At 44.5% G+C, this 25,561-nt stretch overlaps 2 protein-coding genes across 3 annotated transcripts in view; one reads left to right on the forward strand and one right to left on the reverse strand.

Annotated features, from left to right (window-relative positions):
- The window catches only part of P2RX7 (purinergic receptor P2X 7), a 54,641-nt gene extending 41,444 nt beyond the window's left edge, over positions 1-13,197 (reverse strand). The window contains exon 1 of one of the 2 annotated variants that reach the window (XM_019950500.3): positions 12,937-13,197. In XM_019950500.3, the coding sequence (XP_019806059.1) occupies positions 12,937-13,061 (125 nt within the window). In that variant the 5' untranslated portion in view covers positions 13,062-13,197. The remainder of the gene's footprint in view (positions 1-12,936) is intronic. The other variant, XM_019950497.3, reaches the window with a different exon arrangement.
- IFT81 (intraflagellar transport 81) overlaps positions 1-25,561 on the forward strand; it is a 144,476-nt gene that overhangs the window by 11,514 nt on the left and 107,401 nt on the right. The gene's annotated exons all lie outside the window — the stretch shown is intronic.

Raw genomic sequence — 25,561 nt, forward strand, 5'->3', positions numbered from 1 at the left:
TCTCGATCTATTTTCATATTTCTATAACATTCATCAAGAAAGCTCATCAAGAAAGACGCTGGGTTGGCCTTCCCTGGCCTTCCAGTGGGTAAGACTCCACACTCCCAATGCAGGGGGCCTGGGTTTGATTCCTGGTTCGGGAACTAGATCCCACATGCATGCCTCAACTAAGAGTCTGCATGCTACAACGAAGAGTCCGCATGCCGCCACTAAAGATCCCACATGCCAAAACGAAGATCCCACGTGCTGCAGTTAAGACCTGGCGCAGCCTAAATAAATAAATATATTTTTTAAAAAATGAAAGACGTTGGGGCCAGAGATCCAGATTTGAGATCCAATCAGCATATATGAGACAGAGCTATTCAATGTAATTCCATAGACAAATACAATAATACTTACTCAACAATATATTTCAGTCTAGCATCACAACGTGCACATGTATGTGCAATGTTCTTTTGTGCTGGATGCTGCAACAGCCTCCCAGTAGAACACTGGGTCAGTTTGGCCCTCCATTTGGGAAGCTCAGTCTCTCATATTCATCCCAAAATGCACGACATGTTATAGATCAGCCTTAATGGAATCCAACCCTCTCATAAGTCAGAAAACTTGCTTTTATATAATAATGAACATATCATTTTAAGAATTGGGGCTTCCCTGGTGGCGCAGTGGTTGAGAGTCCGCCTGCCGATGCACGGGACACGGGTTCGTGCCCCGGTCCAGGAAGATCCCACATGCCGTGGAGCGGCTGGGCCCGTGAGCCATGGCCACTGAGTCTGTGTGTCCGGAGCCTGTGCTCCGCAACGGGAGAGGCCACAACAGTGAGAGGCCCGCGTACCGCAAAAAAAAAAAAAAAAAAAAAAAAGAATTAAAATGCTTCAGAGATGCATCAAAGGGAAAAAAAAGGAAGAGAAAGAGTTTGCAGTATCCTGCCCTATGGAAGGAACATTCTAATGACTGTCCCAGCAGCTCTCTCCTCACCTGCTTGGTGACTCAGACAAGCCATGCCACCTCTCTGGGCCATGGATTTAGTCCCTGAATGAGGGGATAACTGCCTGGCTCCCTAATCCCTATGACCTTTTGTCTCTAAGAAGCTACTATTCTCTGCATTCTGAAGAGGGCAAAACCACTGGTCCCTGGAGCGAACAGGGCAGCTGGGGTTTCAGCCGGGCTTTGTAGGATGAGTAGAGAGCGGGGAGAGGAAAGCTGAAGAGTCTGGGAAGGTGGAAGAGAATGAATGTGATAGAAGCCTGGGTCCTCACAGGCCAGGCTGGCTGAAGAGGAGAGCTGTAGAGGGGCAGAGGAGGGAAGGATGGAGAGTGAGGTCAGCCCAGGGAGTCCTCAGTGGCACACTGCACCTGACTCACCAGATGTAGAGCAAGGTGCCCACTATGAAGAGCTTCTTCAGAGTCCCAATCCATAAGTTTTCAATGAGAACAACTTTCGCAGACGTATGCTGGCAGCTCAGGTGGAATCGACTGTAAGCCATGGTAAGAGAGTCCTCAAAGCACCACGAGGAGGAAGTGCCTCTCAGCAAAGCCTGACTTGCCCTCACAGAGCTCACTGAACAAAGGTAACACTAGAGTGAAAGGATGTGACCTGAAAGTGAACTACCCTTCCATCAGGTTAACTGACGCTTACACCGGGGGCCAATAGATATTTTCGTGGGCCTCCAAGAGAACCATTGGTCCTGCACCCTCTGTGCCTCATGGAGAAGTTGAGCCTGCATCCTCTGTGTCTTATATTTAAAATCCCAAGAGAAGAATCTGATTATGTCCAACCCTGATCCATTCAGCTGTAGGTGGAGGTCAGGAAAGGGCCAGGGGCAGCCAGAGATGCACCGAGAAGCAAGTGGAGGAGAGCCTGCATCCCCAAGGCAAGTTAAATGCCGGTTGTGTTAGTTTCCCTTTGCTGCTGTAACAGACCACCATGAACTTTGTGACTTAAAATAACAGAAACATTTTTCTCTTAGTTTTGGGGGTCAGATGCCTAGAATCATTCTTACAGGACTAAAATCAAGGTGATGGCAGGCCTGGTCCCTTCTGGAGCTCCACTAGAGAGTCTGTTCTCATCTCTTCCAGCTTCTGGAGACTGCCTTGGTATCCCTGGGCTCACAGCCGCATCACTCCAACCTCAGCTCCTCTTGTCACAGCTCCTTTTTTTGATTTTGACCCTCTTGCCTCCCCTTGATAAGGACTCTTGTGATCACACTGGGGCCACTCAGATAATCAAGAATAATCTGTCCATCTCGAGACCTTGAACTTAATCACATCTTCAAAGTTCCTTTTGCCACAGAAGGTGACATATTCACAAGTTCCACAGATTAGGACATGGAGATTTTGGTGTGGGGCGGGGAGGCATTATTCAGCCTGTTCTACTCTGCCCCGCCTTTCCTTGAGCTAGCTAGTGAGAGGGTTCAGTTTCTTGTAACCCACAGCTTGGCTAAGACATCACCCGCCCTTCTAATACACTTTGACTATTGCACTTCTTCTCCACCATCTAGTATACCTGGAAAACCCTTCCTTTTCATACTTCCCAAACTATGTCCCCCTCATTCAAAAAACGCCTACTGCAGAACACAATACTTTCTACGCATCCTACTGTATGGAGAGTAGAGAGTGAGTCCTAACCTATTAGTTAACGTTTACCAGCTAGAGGAAATATAATGGATACATGTAAAGGCATTGAGCTCCAAAACTCAGTTATGCATATACAGGCCATGGACCACCCAGATTGGCAGAGGTTTATTTAGAGACCCCAAATTTCAAATAACTCTAAACCCATATTAACCAATGTTATGTTATATCATCTAGAAAACAAAACCCAGAAAACTAGTGTTGTCTAAAACTTTGGTGAGAGAAGTAGAATATTCCACTTGAGGGTGGTGATAAGCCAATGCCCTATGCCCTAATTAGGCAGCAAGCAGTGGGAGCCCCGAGTTCAGATCTTATAAGCCACATTTTTTAAGAGAATCCCTTTTGCTGTTGTAAAAGTAGAAGTTTCACAGAAAAGCACAAAGAACATGAAAAGGTTCCAACGTTCTCCCTCCCAGAGGTTTTCACTGTGGAAACTTTGAGAGTATCTTCCAGATGTCTCTTTATGCCCCCACCTAGACACACAAACATGGCCATGCTCTACATGCTATTATATAACCTGCTGTTTTTACTCAATAATATGTTATTAACTCTTTCCACAACAGTATCGATAAATGTATGATAAAGATAGATCTATGATATGTAACCACTTTGAATAGTTACGGAGTATTCTAGTATTCAGGTTGGAACATATGAAATTGCCCATTTTGTAGACCAAAACAGTAGAATATTGGCAATTTCATACGGTTCAGCCTAAGAAGTGAATTGTGAAAATTTGCCAGCTGGTCTCTTACTGATGGATATTTAAATGGAACTTTTGTTCATTTTTCCCACTTATAAACATTTTTGATAATCTTGATATAGCTTTTACTACATGCCAAGCACTCTTCTAAGTGTATATTAATAATAAATATTAACTCTTTCAATCCTAACCTTCCCAAAAATAATCCTGTAAAGAAGCTATAGTGTTACCCCCACCTTATAGCTGAACAAACTGTGGCACAGAGAAAGTGCGCCCAAGTTCACATAGTGCTATAGACTGAATGTTTGAGACCCCCCAAAATTCATAAGTTGAAACCTAACCCCTATGCGTTTGTATGAGGAGGTGGGGCCTTTGGGAAGTGAATAGGTCATGAAGGTGGAGCCCTTACGAATGGGATTAGTGCCCTTATAAAAGAGGCCCCAGAAAAACTTCACCTCTTCTTCCATGTGAGGGTACAGCAAAAAGATGACCATCTATGAACCAGGAAGCAGGTTCTCACCAGATACCATATCTGCTGGTGCATTGACCTTGGAATTTCCAGCTTCTATAACCATGAGAAATAAATTTCTGTTGTTTATAAGCTACTCAGTCTATGGCATTTTGTTATAGTGGCCCCAGTGAACTAAGACACATAGTAAGTAGCAAAACTGGCTCCACAGCTTATGCTCTTTTGTGTGCTATTGTAAATGGAATTGTTTTCTTAATTTCTTTTTTAGATTGCTCATTGTGGGTGTATAGAAACACAATGGATTTTTTTTTTTTTTTTTTTTTTTTTTTTGCGGTACGCGGGCCTTTCACTGTTGTGGCTTCTCCTGTTGCAGAACACAGGCTCTGGACGCGCAGGCTCAGCGGCCATGGCTCACGGGCCCAGCCGCTCCGTGGCATGCAGAATCTTCCCGGACCAGGGCACAAACCCACAAATCTTAACCACTGGACCACCAGGGAAGGCCACAGCAGTGAGAGGCCCGCGTACCACAAAAAAAAAAAAAAAAAGAGTAGCCCCGCTCGCCGCAACTAGAGAAAGCCTGCACTCAGCAATGAAGACCCAACGCAGCCAAAAATAAATAAATAAATGAATAAAAGAATATTTTCACACCTGAGGTAAATTCACACCTTAAAATAAATTTCTGGGTCAAAGGATGTGCACATTTTTTATCTTGATTCATTTTGCCAAACCACAAAATCTTGAAGCACTTCCTGTTTTCACCAGCAAAGCAAGAGTGCATGCACCACAACCCTCAGAATGGGAGAAAATATTTGCAAACGAAGCAGCTGACAAAGGATTAATCTCCAAAATATACAAGTAGCTCATGCAGCTCAATATAAAAAAAACACAACCCAATCCCAAAATGGATGGAAGACCTTTCTCCAAAGAAGACATACAGATGGCCAACAAACACATGAAAAGATGCTCAACATCACTAATCATTAGAGAAATGCAAATCAAAACCACAATGAGATATCACCTCACACCGGTCAGAATGGCCATCATTAAAATCTAGAAACAATAAATGCTGGAGAGGGTGTAGAGAAAAGGGAGCCTTCCTACCCTGTTGGTGGGAATGTAAATTGGTACAGCCACTATGGAGAACAGTATGGAGGTTCCTTAAAAAATGAAAAATAGAACTACCATATGACCCAGCCATCCCACTACTGGGCATATACGCTGAGAAAATTCAAAAAGACACATGTACTGGGGCTTCCCTGGTGGCGCAGTGGTTGAGAGTCCACCTGCCAATGCAGGGGACATGGGTTCATGCCCCGGTCTGGGAGGATCCCACATGCCGCGGAGCGTCTGGGCCCGTGAACCATGGCTGCTGAGCCTGCGCGTCTGGAGCCTGTGCTCTGCAACGGGAGAGGCCACGGCAGTGAGAGGCCCACGTACCACAAGAAAAAGATACGTGTACCACAATGTTCATTGCAGCACTATTTACAATAGCCAGGACATGGAAGCAACCTAAATGTCCATCAACAGATGAATGGATAAAAAACATGCGGCACATACATACAATGGAATATTACTCAGCCATACAAAGGAATGAAATTGAGTTATTTGTAGTGAGGTAGATGGACCTAGAGTCTGTCATACAGAGTGAAGTAAGTCAGAAAGAGAAAAACGAATACTATATGCTAATGCATATATATGGAATCTAGAAAAATGGTACTGATGAACCTAGTGGTAGGGCAGGAATAAAGATGCAGACGTTGAGAACAGACTTGAGGACACAGGGGGGAAGGGGAGGCTGGGAAGTAGTGAGAGAGTAGCATTAACATATATACACTACCAAATGTAAAGTAGTTAGTGGGAAGCAGCCGCATAGCAGAGGAAGATAAGCTTGGTGCTTTGTGATGACCTAGAGGGGTGGGATAGGGAGGGTCGGAGGGAGGCTTAAGAAGGAGGGGATATGGGGATATATGTATGCATATAGCTGATTCACTTTGTTGTACAGCAGAAACTAACACAACAATGTAAAGTAATTATATTCCAATAAAGATGTATAAAAAAAAAGTGTGCATGCACCACCTTTTAAGAGAGCCTTGACAAACGAGAATGTGGTTATGTGGGGTTGGCTGAGATAGTAAAGGGTCTGGATACTGTGTTAGGGGGACATAGCCAGAGGGACTGGGGCTATTAGTTTGGAGAATTTGAGAAATATAATAGCAGGCTGCAGCCATTTGGAAAGTGTCCAGTAGAAAAGGGACCACAGGGCAGAACTCTAATCAAAGGGAAAAATTAGAGGGAGTTAGATTTGGGTTCAATGTAAGGAAGAAATGTCTAACAATTAGAACAGTCCCAGAACAGAACAAGCTTTCCTTGTGGTTGCTAGTTGGTGACGACAGCAACGATGATGATGATGATGATGGTGTCGATAACGATGACAACGTGATGATAATTTTCATTTATCTCATCATCTCCTTTTCTCTCGAGTCTCCTCTCCATCTGCATTTCAACATCATTTCCCATTTTAAAAATAAACCCTCCCTCGACCCCACATTCTTCTCCTTCTACCACTTGATGCCTCTCTTCTCCTTTGTAGCGAAGTCCCTTGAAAAAGTGAGTCATCACATCCATTTCCGCATCTCCATTCACTCCTCTGCTCACTCCAGTCTGGCTCCCCGCCCAGCCCCAGAACTTCTATAAAGCTTCTCGTGCCAAGTGAACAACACCACCATCGGTAAATCCAATAGACACGCCACAGACCTGGCAAATTCTCAGCAGCATTTGACACCAGTGACCATGCACCATCTCCCTGCCTCCCCTTCTTCCCTCAGCTTCCCAGAATCCACATTCTCCTGACTTTCTTTGGTTCTCCACGTTCGCCCTTTCTGAGAATCCTTTGGAGACCTCTGTGCTTCCCATCATTTAAAGGTTAGCATTCCTTAGGGGTCTGTTCTAAGCCCTCTTGCCTTCTCACCTACATCCTCTCTTGCTGGTCAGTTGCAGCTACTTCCATATTTCTAGTTACCATTTGTATGCTGGTGATATATAAATCTACACCTCCAGCTCCAGATTCATATATCCAGCTAAGCATCTGTGTTTGTGTGTCCCATAGATTTGTCAAGCTCAGAGCCTTCAGTTCTGAATTCATCTTCCACCCTAAATGGGCTTTTTTTCCTCACATTTCCTATCCCCATAAGTTCTTCCACCACTCTTCAATTGCCCAAGCCAGAACATGGCACACACCCTGATTCATCCTTTCCCTCATTCCCCCCATCCATTCAATTGTCAAATTTTTTTGTTTTATCTTCCTAATGTTATTCAAAACAGTCTACTTCTCTCCTCTACCACTCCTCAGACCAGATCACCAGATCACCATTAACTCTCACCTGGATGACCCAATAGCCTCCTACATTGTCTCCCTCCCTCCGTTTGTACTCTTACCTCCTCCATTCTCTGCAGTACTTTAGTGGGAGCTTGGACTCTGGGGTGAGATACTTGGGTTCAACATTGGCTCTACCACTTACTACCTACATGACTTTATGTAAGTAACTTAGCCTTTCTGAGTCATCATTTCTTCTTCTATAATTAGGGGATATTAATATTATATTGGTCAGGGTTTCTAGTTCTAAACAACAGAGTTCACTCTGCCTAGTTTAAGAAGAAAGATTGTCTAGAAAAGGCAAATCTATAGAGGCAGGGAATAGATTAGTGGTTGCCTGGGTCCAGGGGGTGGAAATGGGGAGTGACTGCAAATGGGAATGAGGGATCTTATTGGGGTGATGAAATGTTCTAAAACTGGATTATGATGACGGTTGTACAACTTGGCATATTTACTAAAAATCATTGAAGTGTATGCTTAAAATTGGTGATTTTGTGATATATAAATTTATACCCCAATAAAGTTGTTAAAAAGTAAAGGAAGAAAGAGATTTTAAAGGACATTAGGCAGTTCTTACAATCTCTTGGAGGACCAAAAACCAGGATTGCTGAGACACTACACAGCCAGGAACAACACCCAGAGAACAGGGACTGTTCCAGAGAAAAGACTCGGCCAGCCACTGCTAAGCCCTAAGGTGGGAACTCATGCCAATAATGTTTGGGAATGACTGCCAGAATCTTAGTCACTGCCATCCCCAATGAGCTGAATGCCTGGGGCTATACCTCCTATAGTAGGCTGAATAATGGCCCCAAAGCTATCAGGTCCTAATCCGCAGAATTTATAACTGTTACCCTATTTGGGAAAAGGGTCTTTACAGATGTGATTAAGTTAAAGATTTTTAGATGGTGAGATGATCCTGGATTATCAAGGTAGGCCCTACGTGCCATCATATGTGTTCTTATAACAGAGAGGCAGAGGGAGATTTCATGCATGCGTGCGCATGCACGCACGCACACACACACACACACACACACACACACACACACACACACACACACATACAGGAGGAAGTTTTGTGAAGGTGGAGCAGAGTCAAGGATGCTGGCCTTGAAGATTGGAGTGATGTGATCACAAGCCAGGGAACACAGGCCACCCCCAGAAGCTGGAAGAGGCAAGGAAGGATTCTCCCCTGGAGACTTGGAGGGAGCGTGGCCCTGCCAACACCTTGATTTTGGCCCAGTGATACTGATTTTAGATGTCTCTAGAACTGTGAGAGAATAAATCATTGTTTTAAGTTACCAAGTTTGTGGTTAATTGTTACAGCAATGACAGGCAACTGACAACTGGGCAAGAGAATAAGTGGAGGTCCACATACTGCTTATTCAGACATTTAAAAGTCATAACAGACTTTTTTTTGTATAAATTTATTTATTTTTGGCTGCGTTGGGTCTTCGTTGCTGCACGTGGGCTTTCTCTAGTTGCGGTGAGCAGGGGCTGCTCTTTGTTGCATTGCGTGGGTGGTTTCTCTTGTTGTGGAGCATGGGCTCTAGGCACGTGGGCTTCAGTAGTTGTGGTGCACGGGCTCAGTAGTTGTGGCTCGCGGGCTCTAGAGCACAGGCTCAGTAGTTGTGGCACACAGGCTTAGTTGCTCTGCAGCATGTGGGATCTTCCTGGACAAGGGCTCAAACCCATGTCCCCTGCATTGGCAGGTGGATTCTTAACCACTGCGCCACCAGGGAAGTCCCTAAAAGTCATAACAGACTTTAAAATGAAACGTGTTTTTTCATCTACCCAGACATACCTTCATTACAACCTGGAAGGCCAGATTCAAATTTCGAATTCTTGGACTCCTCAGAATTCTGTGCCAGAACTTGGAAGCATTGGTTGAAGAGGCCTCTGACCCTTATCCCTTAGCCCACCCCCGTTCTCATCTCACTCTAGCTCCTCCCAGCTCTGTGAGGGCCTCGTGCACCTATTGGATGCCCTGCGCTCTATGCCTAAGCCCCCTCCACACCCTCCACCTGCATTCAGCTGCCCCTTGGCCATCCCTTGATCTCAGGAGCATGCCCCTGGGTGCTATGGTCTCCTCTCAAGAGGATAAATCTGTGAAAAGGTTAAGGGCCATTTGGGAAGAGAATTCTGGGGTCCTACATACCGAGCATGGTGGGATGGGGGGAGTGCATCCAGTGCTCTGGATTGGCACATTCTGCCCCTGAGGCAGCAGACTTCTAAGGGGACACCCATATTTCCTGTATCCTGGCATACACACCCTGCCTAATCCCCCAAACTTTGAGTATGATGGAAATGCTTCCACAATTAGATTATACTATACAGTTGACCTGAAGCTAGCAAGATCATCTGGGTGGGCCTGACCCAAACACATGAGTCCTTTAAAAGCAGAGAATTTCCTTTGGCTGGTCCCAGAAGAGAGGTCAAAGATTTGAGGCATGAAAACATTGTATCATCACTGGCTTGAAGATGGAAGGGGCCATATGGTAAATAGTGCAAGTGGTCTCTAGGATCTGAGAGTGGCCTCTGGCTGACAGAGCTCTGAATCCCATGACGGCATGGGATTGAATTCTACCAACAGGAAGAATGAGCCTAGAAGTGAATTTTCTCCCAGAGTCCCAAAGTGAGAACTCAGCACAGCTGACACTTTGATTTCAACCTTGTGAGACCCTGAGCAGAGCACCCAGTCACGCCAGGCCCAAACTACTGATCTACAGAACTGTGAGCTAATAAGTGATGGTGTTTTAGGCCACTGAGTTTGTGGTAATTTGTTACGCAGCAACAGAAAACTAATACAGCCCCACAGGTTCCTCACTCCGTGGGGAAGCTTGCAGCTAGCAGAGGGCCAGGGTGGGGTCTCTAAAGTGTGGGGTCCAGGAAGTGGTCCCTATTGTGTAGGTCAAGGCTGGTACTGTCCCCATCCATTCCTTAAGATGAATTCTGCTCATGCCCAGCACCCTATGCTATTTCCTGTGTACCAAAGTGTTGTTGCATGGTGCATATGTTTGAAAAGCTTGGGTCTCAAAGGTGGAGGTGAAGGAGTTGGCTTATTTTAGGGGACATGTTGAGTGGAAAATGTTCACAGGTAGGGAGGCAAGATGCTCATGCTATGAGAAGCGTGTGGGAACAGAAACTGACTGAGGGAACCCCATTCTCACGTTTACTCTGGGGCACCCAACTGCTGAATCATTGCACTGTTTAAATTGTGCTCTCTCTCTCCATGCTCCTGTGGAACATGTACAACTGAATTTGAGGGAATTAAAAGCTTGTAAGAAAAGATTCCACCATATGAAAGAAAAATATCATTATAAGGTGTTCTCATAATAATCTGTTCATATATATACAGCGATCTTCTTTTAAGACATTGCGTGCTAGGCCCAAGAATACCAGGAAGCCGCATCACAATGTGGAATTGTGACATATGATCTATGTATTGATTCATAAGGGAGAATTTATTAACTATATTCTTTATTATCCATTCTGTGATATCTGGTCTAAGTAATATGTCTTTAGAATTTTAATATACATGCTTATTATTTAATATTTGTTGCATAGAAAACATATGACTCAAATAATGATAATCCTAATAATATCAGATGGGGAACCAAGGCTCATAAAGGCGAAGGAGGTTTTTTTTTTGTTTTTTATTGGTTTTTTTTTTTGTGGTACACGGGCCTCTCCTGTTGTGGAGCACAGGCTCCAGATGCGCAGGCTCAGCGGACATGGCTCACGGGCCCAGCGGCTCCGCGGCACGTGGGATGTTCTCGGACCAGGGCACGAACCCGTGTCCCCTGCATCGGCAGGCAGACTTTCAACCACTGCGCCACCAGGGAAACCCGGCGAAGGAGTTTTGAATCCACATTTCCAGATCTGAAGTCCCAAGCTTGGGCATGATTACCTTGAGGGTCAAAGGAGAGAGTGTATATGAAAGTACCTATTATATTCAAAAAGATTATTTTTAAAAAATAGCTACCATTTGTGAAGCTCTTACCCTATGCTAGGCATTGATAAGAGCTTGTCGTGCCTTTTCTTGTATAATTATAATATGTTAAGTGACTTGATCAAGGAAACTTAGCCAGGTTTATGAAATAAGTTGCTTTAACTTTTAGCTGGTAAACTGCATTGTCTCTCTAATAGATGCAAGTTATCATCATCATCATCACCACCATCACAAAGAACAAGGGGGCATTAGCCATTAAGGAAATAGGAATCAAAATCACAACGAGATACTCACTAGGATGCCTATAATCCAAGAGACAATAACAAGTGATATGATGATGAGGATGTGAAGGACTGGAACATACATTGTTGGTGGGAATATGAAATGGTGCAGCCACTGTGAAAAACAACTGGGTAGTTTCTCAAAAGATTAAAATTAGAGTTTAGGAGCTTCCCTGGTGGCGCAATGGTTGAGAATCTGCCTGCCAATGCAGGGGACGCGGGCTCGAGCCCTGGTCTGGGAAGATCCCACATGCCACGGAGCGACTAGGCCCATGACCCACAATTACTGAGCCTGCGCGTCTGGAGCCTGTGCTCCGCAACAAGAGAGGCCGCGATAGTGAGTGGCCCGTGCACCGCGATGAAGAGTGGCCCCCGCTTGCCACAACTAGAGAAAGCCCTCGCACAGAAACGAAGACCCAACATAGCAAAAATAAATAAATAAAAATAAATAAATAAAATAAAATAAATAAAATAATAAAATAAAATTAAAGTTTACCAAGCGATCCACCAATTCCATTTTTAGGTACATACCCAAGAAAACTGAAGACATGTTCATACAAAAATGTGTACACAAACGTTCACAGCAGCATTGTTCATCATAGCTGAAAATTGGAAACAACCCAAATTTCCACCCAAAAGTGGTATATCCATATAATGGAGTATTACTCAGCCAAAAAAAAAAAAAAGGAGTGCAGTAGAGATACCTATTCCAACATGGATGAACCTTGAAAACATAATGCTAAGTGGAAGAAGCCAGACACAAATGATCACATATTGCATGATTCCATTTAGAATAAAATATCCAGAATACGCAAATCCATAGAGACAGAAAGTAGATCAGTGGGTGCCTGGAGCTGCAGGGGAATAGGAGGATTGAGAGTGATGGTTAAGGGATGAGGGAGTGGGTTGGTTTTTTTTTTTTTTGAGGCGATGAAAATATTCTAAAATTGATTGTGGTGATGGTTGCACAACTCTTTGAATATAGTAAAAACTACTGAATTATACACTTTAAATGAGTGAGTTGAATGGTATGTGAATTATATCTCAATAAGTTGTTTAAAAAAAAAAAAAAAAGAGCAAGGAGGGTCTTTCTGACCCTGGTGAGGACCTAAAGTTACATTTACAGGTCTGGTCCTATTCCTCCCCCTAAGCGGTGATGACTCATGTAGATGCCAGCATTATCACCAGGCGTGCCCTGAATCCTTGACTCCTCCCTGGGAATCCAGGGTGTTGCCCTGCATTTTCCCACCTGCCCCAGGCATGCCCTGCCCAGCTCACCCCAGCAGTCCTGGGTTAGAACCCAAAGTGTCACCCTCCTTTCTTGTGGCTTCTCCCTGCAGGAAACTGGCATACTTCCTCCCGCCTGCTGCTTCCTCCCCTGACTCCCACTTCTCCCCAGCTTGCTGTGAGCCTCATGTCTCAGATTTTAAAACCACAGGGAATTCAGGATGTGCACAAGAAGCTGGACCTTGAGGTTTTCTGTGCTGCCAGCCACTGCAGAGATTTAAGGTCATCCCCACAGCCCACTTACCTAATGTAGGAAAAGAACAACACATGGAAGAACCATTTAATGGTGCCATAATTCATGCTCTGGATCCGGATGACTTTGTTTGTCTCATACTGGAAAACATCGTTCCAGCTGCAACAGGCTGTCATGGTGAGAGGCTCGCTCTCCACTCGGGGCTGGACCAGGGCTCAACCCTCCCAGACCGGCCACAGCAGACCCAACAGTAAGAGGAAAATGAAGCGTCCTTATTCTTAGCAGGAACCTTTAAGTTTCAGTTCCTCCAATGATGTCAGAGTCGGGGCGGGCACTGGCAGCTGCCCAAGATGTGGCTGAGAATAAACAAGAAAAGCCAAGTCCAACAGGCCCAGCTGCAGATGTCCCCGCCCCAGCTGGCCTCCCCCGGATGCCTGCACAAAGATGGTGTTCAAAGGAAAGGCATTTTAAGAATTCTGCCTTATCCCCTTTTTCCTTTCACTTTTTTGGGGCTCATTTCAGTTGGGGTAAAGGGGCAGCCCTTCAAATGTCAGGAGACCCAGAGCTTCCACTGTGCCTTAAGAAAGAGCCTAGATCTTTCCATTGCCTCAAGCCCCACTCAGAGACTGATTAGTTCATTTCTACAACCCTTTATTTAGCCCCAGATGTATGTGAACACTGGATGAATGAAGGTCTCCCCGCTCCTCCCTCCCTCACGTCCTCACAACACTCTGGTCTGTAGAGGAGGAATTAGATTTGCTGGGGGCTGGGTTTGGGGGAGGACTTTATTTCTATGCTGGATATTTCCTGCCTGACCCTCAAGATCCACTTTCCACTCTGCTTCATTCCCCCGGGAGGTCAACCCATGACCTAGCCCAATCAGCCTAAGAAACAAACCTGCCATCCAACAAAATTAGGTTTATTGACCCATTCAATGAGGGAGTATACAAACAAAGGGATAGAATTATCATCAGATTCTGGGGAAGGTGGAGTTTAGATCAAATTTAAATGAAATCAAGTTTTCACAGGTTCAAAGCAAAGCAGTTTTATATAAAACAGTCAACTTTAGATCTGGATTGCAAAGTGGACCCAGGGCCCTGTTTCCTTGGAAGCAATAAAGCTAAGATAGATGTTGCTTGTTGTTTCCAGAAACCCAATATCTGAAGTTCTGCACCTGAGCTGCAAATCGAGGCTGCCTCTCTGTTTCAAGGTGACTTAGATCCTCCAGGCAAAACAGGAACATTTCATTCTTACAGATGCAATTTCAAATAGCAAAGTTTGTGATAGTCTATGATTTTAGAGGGTGATGTTTCTCAGTAAGTAACAAAGTAGCAGTCACTCACTCAAAGATGGGGGCTATTATCACCTTACAGCTACACAGAAATACTGTTTCGTGTTCCCTGTGCTGTGGACTTTACCCATTTCTGCTCTTCCTGTCTGTGGAATGTGGTTAAGACTCTGCGCTCCCAATGCAGGGTGCCCGGGTTCCATCCCTGGTCAGCCCGCATGCCACAACTAAAAGATCCTGCATGCCACAACTAAAAGATCCTGTGTGCCACAACTAAGATCCCACAGGCGGCAATGAAAATCCTGCATGCCACAACTAAGACCCACCACAGCCAAATAAATAAATAAATACTAAAAAAAAAAGATGGTCTCTGGGGAGGGAACAGGGGGATTAGTCAGTGTCAAGAGACTTATCACCTTTCTATGAAGTTTTCTCCACCATATGTATGCATTACTTAAAAACACACACACACACACTGATAGATTTTTAAAAGCTATATCTCCAGACCAAACCTGCCTTTTGAGCTCCATACCTGTGGTCTATGAACCTGCAGACCTAAATATCCCACAGACACTTCAAATCACAACTTAAAAACGGAACATTTTCCCATAAAATAATAGTGTGAGCAAGGACTAATGAGAGCAAAAGAGTGGAGACAGTAAATGGGGTCTACATTTCCTGTTAGCTTGGCTATGTGAGAAGAGGGGTAAGGGAGATTTTTTAATGGGGGTCATAGAGTCAAGGGAAGATTGGTGTGTGTGGTTAAGATGGAAACATTTGAGCCGTTCAAAGATGTTCAAAGTGGAATGTCAAGAACAGTGACCTGTTTCTTTGTGAAGTAGGAACTCAGGTCATGAATGGAACAGAGGTTGGAGGGCTTGGGTGAATTTCTCTTAGTTAAGTGTGTGTGTGTGTGTGTGTGTGTGTGTGTGTGTGTGTGTGTGTGTGTGTGTGTGTGTGTTTCTGGTTACAGGTCAGAAAATCAAGTGACTTTCTTCAGAAAAGAAGCAAGTTTTTTTGAGGAAACACCGTTATCTCCCAGAACTCAAATGCATGAAATGTGGCTCCAAATCGTGAGAACTCATGAGCAGGACAGGAAACTAAAATGTCCCACGCTGAGGCTGCTCTTTCAATTTGCCTGAAGCTATGAGGTCCCACCTCTACCTGTCTCTCTGTCCACCCACCATGTGTCTCTCTAAACACTGGCCATCTCTTCTTCTCTGAGGACCTGTGGCCAAACAAGGCTATCATGGTCAGCTGTCCACGTGAAAGTTCAAGTGAAAGCCCAGATCAACGCCCGGTTCCAGAATCCCAGGGGAGTGGATCTGATTGTTCTGGCTATTTACCTCTGGTCCAATCAGCTATGGCTGTGGATAGCGTCACAGAACAAATACAGCATCAGGGGCCCTGCCTTGGTGAGGAGAGGGAGGGGAGACAGGACTGGGAGGAAGAAAGAATGGAGGGAGGGAGAGAGAGAGGTGTGGCTCTCAGAGAATAGAGGCTCCTAGGCTGGGGGGCTCTGCTTAAATACCCCAACCCCTCTCTCTCAGGTGGGACAGTTCAAAGGCAGCCTAGGCAGTCTCCCAGAGGTCCCTAGTGAGTTTGGGCCCCAGATGCCCACAGCAGTGACATGCTCTTGAATGCTTCCTGTATTGGCTGCCTTCCCTTCCTTCCCCATGCCACTTCCCCACTCCCCTTCCTGGGCTCATCTCAAATAAGCTATTTGCACCCAGGGTCTGCTTTGGGGAAACCCAGTCTATTTCAGTCTCTTGTGCTGTCGTTAAGGAGTTGGGAATTTACTCTGAGAGCAATAGGTGGACTTCTAAGCAGCGTTGTGGCATGATCTTATTTGCACTGTAGTAAAATTACTCTGGCTGCACTGTGGAAGTGGATAGATGGGGTAAGAGTGAGGCGGGGTTCTGCCCACGGAGGGGGCATAGTGACATGGAGCGGCTGAGGGCAGATCCCCAAAGAATCCAACACCAAGGAGACTAAGCAGAGGCATCAGGGAAGGCGAGGAAAACCAAGGGGGGGTGTGCACTCAGAAGCCAACAGGAGAGCAGTTCACAAATAAGCCAGGGGCCACAGGACATACTAAGAGCGACTAGAATGCTGCAGAATTAAAGGGCACTAGTGAGGAAGCTGACAGGTGATGGAACAGGATCGAGTCAAGTATTAAACCCAAAGATAGGTGGGAACTTAGCATATGATAAAAGCATTTTAAAATCAGGGGAGAGGGCTTCCCTGGTGGCGCAGTGATTGAGAGTCCGCCTGCCGATGCAGGGGACATGGGTTCATGCCCCGGTCCGGGAGGATCCCACATGCCGCGGAGTGGCTGGGCCTGTGAGCCATGGCCGCTGAGCCTGCACGTCCGGAGCCTGTGCTCCACAACGGGAGAGGCCACAACAGTGAGAGGCCCGCGTACCGCAAAAAAAACACACAAAAAAAAAAAACCAAAAAAAAAAAACAAAACCAAAAATAAAATCAGGGGAGAAAGAAATTACTCAAAATGTGATCTCACAGCAATTGGCCAGCTATTTACAGGAGGTCGGTGGAGGGGAGGGGATGTGGTATTCTAACTTTTCATATTTAAAAAGATGTGTAGGGCTTCCCTGGTGGCGCAGTGGTTGAGAGTCCGCCTGCCGATGCAGGGGATACGGGTTCGTGCCCCGGTCTGGGAAGATCCCACATGCCGCGGAGCGGCTGGGCCCGTGAGCCATGACCGCTGAGCCTGTGCGTCCGGAGCCTGTGCTCCGCAACGGGAGAGGCCACAACAGTGAGAGGCCCGCGTACCGCAAAATAAATAAATAAATAAAAGATGTGTAGCTGTTTGAAATGTAATAGAATCATCGAAAGTGAACAAAATCAGTTACACAAAAGGGATATTCAAGTCACCATTCTGTTTGTGTTGCACACATTTTGCGTTATCGTAGAAATGCAAAGATAACTGGATGCCCTTTGAAATAACTCAACTGATAACTATACCACACCAGCACCGGGCTGATGCTTGGTTCTTTCTCCCACTCAGACTCCTCCTTGGTGTCAAGACTAGGATGGAGGGACTTCCCTCGTGGCGCAGTTGTTAAGAATCCGCCTGCCAATGCAGGGGACACGGGTTTGAGCCCTGGTCCAGGAAGATCCCACATGCCATGGAGCAACTAAGCCCATGCGCCACAACTACTGAGTTGCTCTAGAGCCCGTGAGCCACAACTACTGAAGCCCACGCACCTAGAGCCCATGCTCTGCAACAAGAGAAGCATGAGAAGCCCGCAATGAGAAGCCTGAGCACCGCAATGAAGAGTAGCCCGCTTGCTGCAACTAGAGAAAAGCCCACGTGCAGCAACGAAGACCCAACACAGCCAAAAATAAATTAAAAAAAAAAAAAAGACTAGGATGGATTTGCAGTGATGAAAAGATGATGATGAGAGCCTCTTACTCTCCTTCAGGAATATGTTTCAGCCAGGATTCACTGTGGTTTCTTTCTTGGTAACTGGAGCTACTAAAAAAAGCATGTCAAAATGATGTTAATTTCACCTATATTTCTCCATGGCAATTTCTTGTGAACCTGCCGCTCTAACCCTCTCTTCCTTCCTTCTCATCACCTAATTCATAATTCTTATAATAAGTTGGTCAAGAGTCTGTTGCTTAGGGATGTCACAGAGTTAGGAGAAATACCCAGTGCCCTGGTGTTCAAAAATGTTTTTCCTTGAGTTACACTAAATTGGTGCTGTCTAAGGGAGTGGCCACTAGCCATACGTGGCTATTTAAATTTAAATTAATTAAAATCAAGTGAAATTTAAAATTCAGTCCCTCAGTCCCACTTGCCATTATTCCAGTGCTCAACAGCTACATGTGGCCAATGGCTACCCCAGTGAAGATGTAGAACATTTCCACCACCGGAGAAAGATCTATCGGGCAGCACTACTGACTAAATCTGTGGGATAGAGGAAAAGGTGATATACAGTTGCAAGTAAATGAGGAAGGTGAGGGCGGTCCCAGTCAGATGGCATCTATTTTTTTGTGTGAAATAGAAGGCAAAGTTGCCTGATGAGAGAGAAAGGGAAGGCAGAGGAGTAGGAGGGTCCATGAGAGTGAAGAAGATGCAAAACAGTTGCTATGGTAACCAGGAGAAGAGAGCCAACAAAGAAAACAGGAATTCCAGGGTGGTGCTGAGAATTAAAGACTATGAATTTGTTATTGCAACAGTCTGCATGACTGAGATTATGATAAGGGCCTTCCCACCTACAGGATCCACCTCCCACCTCCCCACCCAGAGACCAACCAGCTCTTGCCAAGTGGTTCAGATAGTTTTAGAGTTTGTAATCACTGATATCTACTACCTTTATTCTGGTCTTCTACATTTGTTCCAGAAACATTGTGAGCAAAGCTACGTCTCTGCCTCGCCTTCCACCTAAGTCACCCTTTTCCTGGGGCTTGTGTCCCTTGCCAGCCCCACAATGCAAGGCAAGAAGCTCCTCTTTTCCCCCTAACTCAACCCAAGCACTAGGAATGTCTTGTTTCACTCAATTTATTCTGGGTGTAATTCTTGTATCCTTCTCATGGGTGCTGGATTCTTTCAATCCCAAGATCATCTCTCCACTCCACTCCATCCAAGCCAAATACATATGCTCTTCTTGGAAACTTTTAAAATCCATTTCCTAGTCAAGAGCTGGCCACTTCAGGTGATAACTGAGGTGTTCTGCAATCTTAAACACAGAGGATGGGGTAAACTGTCATTCTTCTTCTAATGGTGGATGGGAGAGAGGTGTTTGGGGTTTCTAGAGGAGAAAACCTATTGTTTTCTCCATCAGTCTTAGCAGGACAGGTATGAAGACAGTATAGAAAGATATGTGGGCTTTCCTGGTGGCGCAGTGGTTAAGAATCTGCCTGCCAATGCAGGGGACATGGGTTCGAGCCCTGGTCCGGGAAGATCCCACATGCCGTGGAGCAACTAAGCCCGTGCGCCACAACTACTGAGCCTGCATGCCACAACTACTGAAGCCCATGTGCCTAGAGCCCATGCTCCACGACAAGAGAAGCCACTGCAATGAGAAGCCCGCACACCACAGCGAAGAGTAGCCTTCGCTCGCTGCAACTAAAGAAAGCCCGCATGCAGCAATGAAGATCCAATGCAGCCATAAATAAATTTTTAAAAACAAAAAGAAAAAAAAAAGAAGGATATGTATATTGATCCAGGGCTGAGCTTTTGCTGGGAGTTAAAAACTATGTCATTTAGGGTGTTTCATGTGAAAGTAATAGAATGCTTGATTCAAACTGGCTTAATATGAAATAAATTATTATCTTATATAATAAGATATCGAGAGGGAGGACAAACTTCAGATTGGGTTGATCTTGTGGCTTGACAACATCATCAAGGACCCAGGTTCTTTCTATCTCTCTGCACCACCCCCTTTGTTGTTGCGTTCATCCTCAGAAAGAAAGATCATCAATTCTTTTGTCTCTTTCATGGGAAAATCTTTCCCAGAGCCCCTCTCTCCCCACCTTACTCTACCCTCTAGTACTAGAATTGAGTCACATGCCTGTTCCTTTACTGACAAGGGAGAGGAAATGACCATGACCAACTCGGACCAATCACCTGAGTTCAAGTAGATATTGGGGACTCATCTATAATGTCCACTACTTGGGGACTGGCAATAAAGTAGCTGAAGTGAGGACCACAGGATCTATGCTGGATAGGGAATGAAGTGGAGGAAGGAGGGTCCTGAGAGGGAGAGAGTCGAAGGGTCTGGGATTCTGGAGTTCAAAGAACTGCTAAGCCTGCAATAACTGAAAGAACAGAGGATACAAGAGTGTGGTCAGAGAAATGTAAGCCTTTGGAGGAAGATTAGTTCCAGGAAAAACTGAGGTCTAGGACATGGTCAAGGGAGGGGGTGGCTCAAGAGGAGTGGAGGTGAAGATCACTGGAATGAGGAGAGACAGGAGCCAAGGGGCCAGGAGGTTGGCCAAGTCTTGGGTCATCCTCGTCATCAAAATCATTAGTATGGTGGTAGGAACTGGGATGGGGAGGAGGGATGAGCCAGATGCTATAGTCCTCTTAAGAACAAGGACTGACTGATTAGCAGACATCAGCAATGAGAAGGTATTGAAGGTGGTACACGTAGATGACTTGAGCCTCAGAGTTTAATCAAGATGAAGGACCACTGATAGAGTTGAGGACCATGGGGGACACCATGAGAGTCGGAGAAGGATTTGCATCCTCTGGGGAGGGCTTCAGGACTGTCAGGGGAGAACCAAGTTTACGGGAGGCAGGAAGTAGAAGGAACTCTGTATGTTGAGGTCATGACCTGAAAAAGAAAAGAGCATGCCTTCCACTGTTCTCTATTCCGTTCCCACAATTTGGTATGAAACCCAGAGGTGAGCCATATTCGATCCAGCGTATGAGAACTCATACTCCTCACCCACTGGTTAATAATAGAAACAAGTCCAAAACAACCCTTCCTAAATGTCCATTAATCCCCCAAGCTTATCAGTATCTAGGGGTGTAGCAGACACTCAGCTACTCATTTGAAATCTGCTCTCTTTTTCTTTGTTAAGAGAATCCCCAATTTTGTCCAGGTTTCAAACCTTCAGGAAAGATAACTCTGTACCCACCTCAAGGGCATCACGTTAATCCCATTCTACCTGTGGGTGACTGGTTTAGGTAGGAATGAATATGAAAGCTAATTATGGCCACCAAAACATGAAAGTTTATTAGAGGTCTTCTAAAGAAAGATGTCATTCCTAAGAGAGAGGCATGAGAAGAAATGGTCTTTCTAATGTGACATGCTCAGGGTGGCAGGGCAGAACAATGGAAAGAGCTTGTTGGCACCACTGAGTTAAGTAACTCTGGAGCCATCCTACCTTAGGACTTCTTTTCTTAAATATAGTGTTTAGGGTTTCCCTGGTGGCGCAGTGGTTGAGAATCCGCCTGCCAGTGCAGGGGACACGGGTTCGATCCCTGGTCCGGGAAGATCCCACATGCCGCGGAGCAACTAAGCCCATGTGTCACAACTACTGAGCCTGCGCTCTAGAGCCTGCGAGCCACAAATACTGAGGCCGCGTACCGCAACTACTGACGCCCGCGCGCCTAGAGCCCGTGCTCCACAATGAGAAGCCCGCGCAATGAGAAGCCCGTGCACTGCAACAAAGAGTAGGCCCCGCTCGCTGCACCTAGAGGAAGCCCGCACGCAGCAGCGAAGACCCAACACAGCCAAAAATAAATAAATTAAATTAATTTATTTAAAAAAGAAAAAAATATATATATATATTGTTTAAACCATTTTAACTGGGCTTTCTTTTACTCATCATAGCTAAAGCATTCTGATTTAAGAAGCATTGCTAGGCAACTGCTATAAAGTTCATCAGGAGGCTGGCAGACAATACCTCTGAAGCACAGAACAGGCAGATATACAATCTATGGGGTAATTAAGGACAGTGGGCTGCCTCCTTGAGGTACAGAGACAGCAGGGACTCAACTGCCAAGAGGCAGCCTGCCCAATATCCGGGATGCATCTTAAGTCCAGCACCCTGACAAACCCCCCGCCCCTGTCATCTTTTCCTTGATGTCCTTACCCTGGAATCTCCTGGTCATATTTGAACTCTGGAATATGTTATCAGAATATGGCTCAGGTATCTGCTACCTTGTATACTCAAAGCCTCAGTTCTCTTCCCTTTTTTAATTCTCTGTGAGAGTTCTGCCAGCTTCTCCTTTAGACCAATTAACACAAGAGATGCTCTCACTCAAATGACAGATGGGTTGACTACCTCTAACTTTCCAAAAACCAAAAACTTTTCTAAAAATTGTTGTAAAATATACATAACAAATTTTACCATTTTAACCAGTTTTTTAAAAGCATTTTATTGAAGTATAGTTGATTTACAATGTTGTGTTACTTTCTGCTGTACAGCAAAGTGATTCAGTTATACATATATATATTCTTTTTCATATTCTTTCCCATTATGGCTTATCACAGGATATTGAATATAGTTCCCTGAGCTATAGAGTAGGACCTTGTTGTTTATCCATCCTATATATACCAGTTTGCATCTGCTAATCCCAAATGCCCAATCCTTCCCTCCCCAACATTTTAACCAATTTTAAGTATACAGTTCAGTGACATTAAGTACATTCACCTTGTTGTACAACCATCACAACCATTTATCTCCAGAACTTTTTTATTATCTCAAACTGAAACTCTGTACCCATTAAACAATAACCCTTCATTCCTTCCCTGCCACCCAGCCCCTGGCAACCACCATTCTACTTTCTGTCTCTATGAGTTTGACAACTCTGGGTACCTCATAAAAGTGGAATCATACCATACTAGTCCTTTTGTGTCTGGCTTATTTCACTTAGCATAACGTCTTCTAGGTTCGTCCATGTTGTAACATGTCAGAATTTCATCTCTTCTTGGATTGGAAGAATTAATGTGGTTAAAATGGCCATACTGCCTGAAGCAATCTACAGATTTAATGTGATCCCCATCAAATTACCCATGACATTATTCACAGAACTAGAACAAATAATCCTAAAATTTATATGGAACCATAAAAGACCCAGAATTGCCAAAGCGCTCCTAAGGAAGAAGAACAAAGGTGGAGACATAACCCTCCCAGACTTCAGGCAATACTACAAAGCCATTCAAAGTAATATTCAACAAAATATTCAAAGGAATGAAAACTGTGTGATACTGGCACAAAAACAGACATATGGATCAATGGAACAGAATAGAGAGCCCAGAAATAAACCCACAGTCCATTAATCTTTGACAAAGAAGGCAAGAATATACAATGGAGAAAAGTCAGTCTCTTCAGCAAACAGTATTGGGACAGCCACATGTAAATCAATGAATTTAGAACACTCCCTCACACCATACATAAAAATAAACTCAAAATGGCTTAAAGACTTAAATATAAGATATGACACCCTAAAATTCCTAGAAGAGAACATAGGCAAAAATTCTCAGACATATAATGTAGCAATGTTTCTTAGGTCAATCTCCCAAGGCCATAGAAATAAAAGCAAAAATAAACAAATGGGACCTAATCAGACTTACAAGTTTTTGCACAGTGAAGGAAATCATAAACAAAATGAAAAAACAACCTACAGAATGGGAGAAAATATTTGCAAATGATGGAGTTTCCTTAAGAAAACTGAAAATAGAGTTACCATATGATCCAGCAATCCCACTCCTGGCATATATCCAGAGAAAACTCTAATTCAAAAAGATACATGCACCCCAATGTTCATAGCAGCCCTATTTACAATAGCCAAGACTTGGAAGCAACCTAAATGTCCATTGACAGATGAATGGATAAAGAAGATGTCGTGTATATATACAATGGAATACTACTTAGCCATTAAAAAGAATGAAATAATGCCATTTGCAGCAACATGGATGGACCTAGAGATTATCATATTAAGTGAAGCAAGTCAGACAGAGAAAGACAAATATCATACAATATCACTTATATGTGGAATCTAAAATATGATACAAATGAACTTATTTACAAAATAGAAACAGACTTGCAGACATAGAAAACAAATTTATGCTTACCAAAGTGGGAAGGGGGTGGGTATAAATTAGGAGTTTGGGATTAGCAGATATAACTTACTATATATAAAATAGATAAACAACAAGGTCCTACTGTATAGCACAGGGAGCTATATTCAATATCTTTAACAAACTATAATGGTAAAGAATATACACATACACACACACACATACACACACATATATATATAATCTGAATCACTTTGCTGTACACCAGAAACTAACACATATTGTAAAATCAACCATACTTCAATTTAAAAAAAGAATTTCGGGGCTTCCCTGGTGACACAGTGGTTGAGAGTCCGCCTGCCGATGCAGGGGACACAGGTTCGTGCCCCGGTCTGGGAGGATCCCACATGCTGTGGAGCGGCTAGGCCTGTAAGCCATGGCCGGTGAGCCTGTGCGTCCAGAGCCTGTGCTCCGCAACGGGAGAGGCCACAGCAGTGAGAGGCCCGCGTACCGCAAAAAATAAATGAAAGAAAGAAAGAAAAGAAAAGAAAGAAAGAAAGAAAGAAAGAAAGAAAGAAAAAAAGAATTTCGTTCCTTTTAAAATCTGAATAATTCTCTCTCTCTCTCTCTCCATTTAGTTTGTTTCCACCTTTTTGGCTATTGTGAATAGTCCTTCTCTGAACATCGTTGTACAGATTTCTGTTCATGTCCCTGTTTTCAATTCTTTGGGGTATATAGCCAGAAGTGGAATTGCTAGATCATGGCAATTGTATGTTTAATTTTTTTTAGAAACCAAGTTTTCTGTTCTTTGGGTTTTTTTAACTTACCAGGATATCCACATGTGCTTGAAAGCTTCCCCTTTTTAACCCCAAAGCTGAATACATCACCCTCAGGAGGCGAAATACTTTCCTTGTATCAGTGAGTCACCATCTCTCTCATTAAAGCAGAGATAAAAACCATTAGTTTAATTCCAACAGGGCATTCTGTTACAGAGCATAGAGGGGAAAGCAGAATAAAGTTATGCTGAATAGATGGAAATTTAGGACATGAAATGAAAAGCAGAAGCAGGGAGACAGAGAGAAAGCACAGAGGAGCTGAGGGTGGGGCTGCGGCATGAAGACCCACCAGCTCCGAAGTTCCCTAGAGTGACCCCGAACAGAGAATTCCTCATTAATTCTGGAGTCCAAGAACCCTGACCCATTTACAACTTATTTTGGGGTTTTTTTTTCATGAAATCCCATGTTATATATTTCTCTCTGATCATATGTATAATAATGGTGACTAAAAGGAAAAGCCACTGTCAGTCTCTACACTCACAACACTCCTGACACCAAATATGTGGGTTTTCCACACCAACCAATTTCCCAGCTCTCTGGACACCAAAAGGGTGTCCTACAATTCAATCATGACACTAACTACTTAGAGTTAGCACAGACCCCGCAGGTTAAGGGCTCAGTCCCACAAGACTGCCCCCACTTCAGATGCGAGTCACAAGTAGTGCGTCCCAGGTGTTTGACTTGGCTACAAATTGGGGGTTCTCGTGACCCCTTCCTCGGGTTTAGTAATTTACTGTAATGGCTCAGAGAACTCAGGGAAACATGTTTATTGGTTTACTGTAAAGGACATAAAAAAGGAGACAAAAGAACAGCCAGGTGAAGAGGTACATAGATAGGGTGGCAAGGTCTGGAAGGGGCCCAAGTACAGGAACTTCTGTCCCCATGGAGTTGGGGTTTGCCACCCTCCCAGCACATGGACATGTTCACCAACCCAGAAGCTCTCCAAGCTCCATAGTACAGGGATTTTTATGGAGGCTCCATCACTTAGGCATGATTGGTTATTAACTCAATATCCAGCCCCTCTTCCCTCCCTGGGGGATGGGGATGGG

The sequence above is a fragment of the Tursiops truncatus genome, chromosome 13 (genome assembly GCF_011762595.2).
Source record: "Tursiops truncatus isolate mTurTru1 chromosome 13, mTurTru1.mat.Y, whole genome shotgun sequence".
NCBI classification, from domain to species: domain Eukaryota; kingdom Metazoa; phylum Chordata; class Mammalia; order Artiodactyla; family Delphinidae; genus Tursiops; species Tursiops truncatus.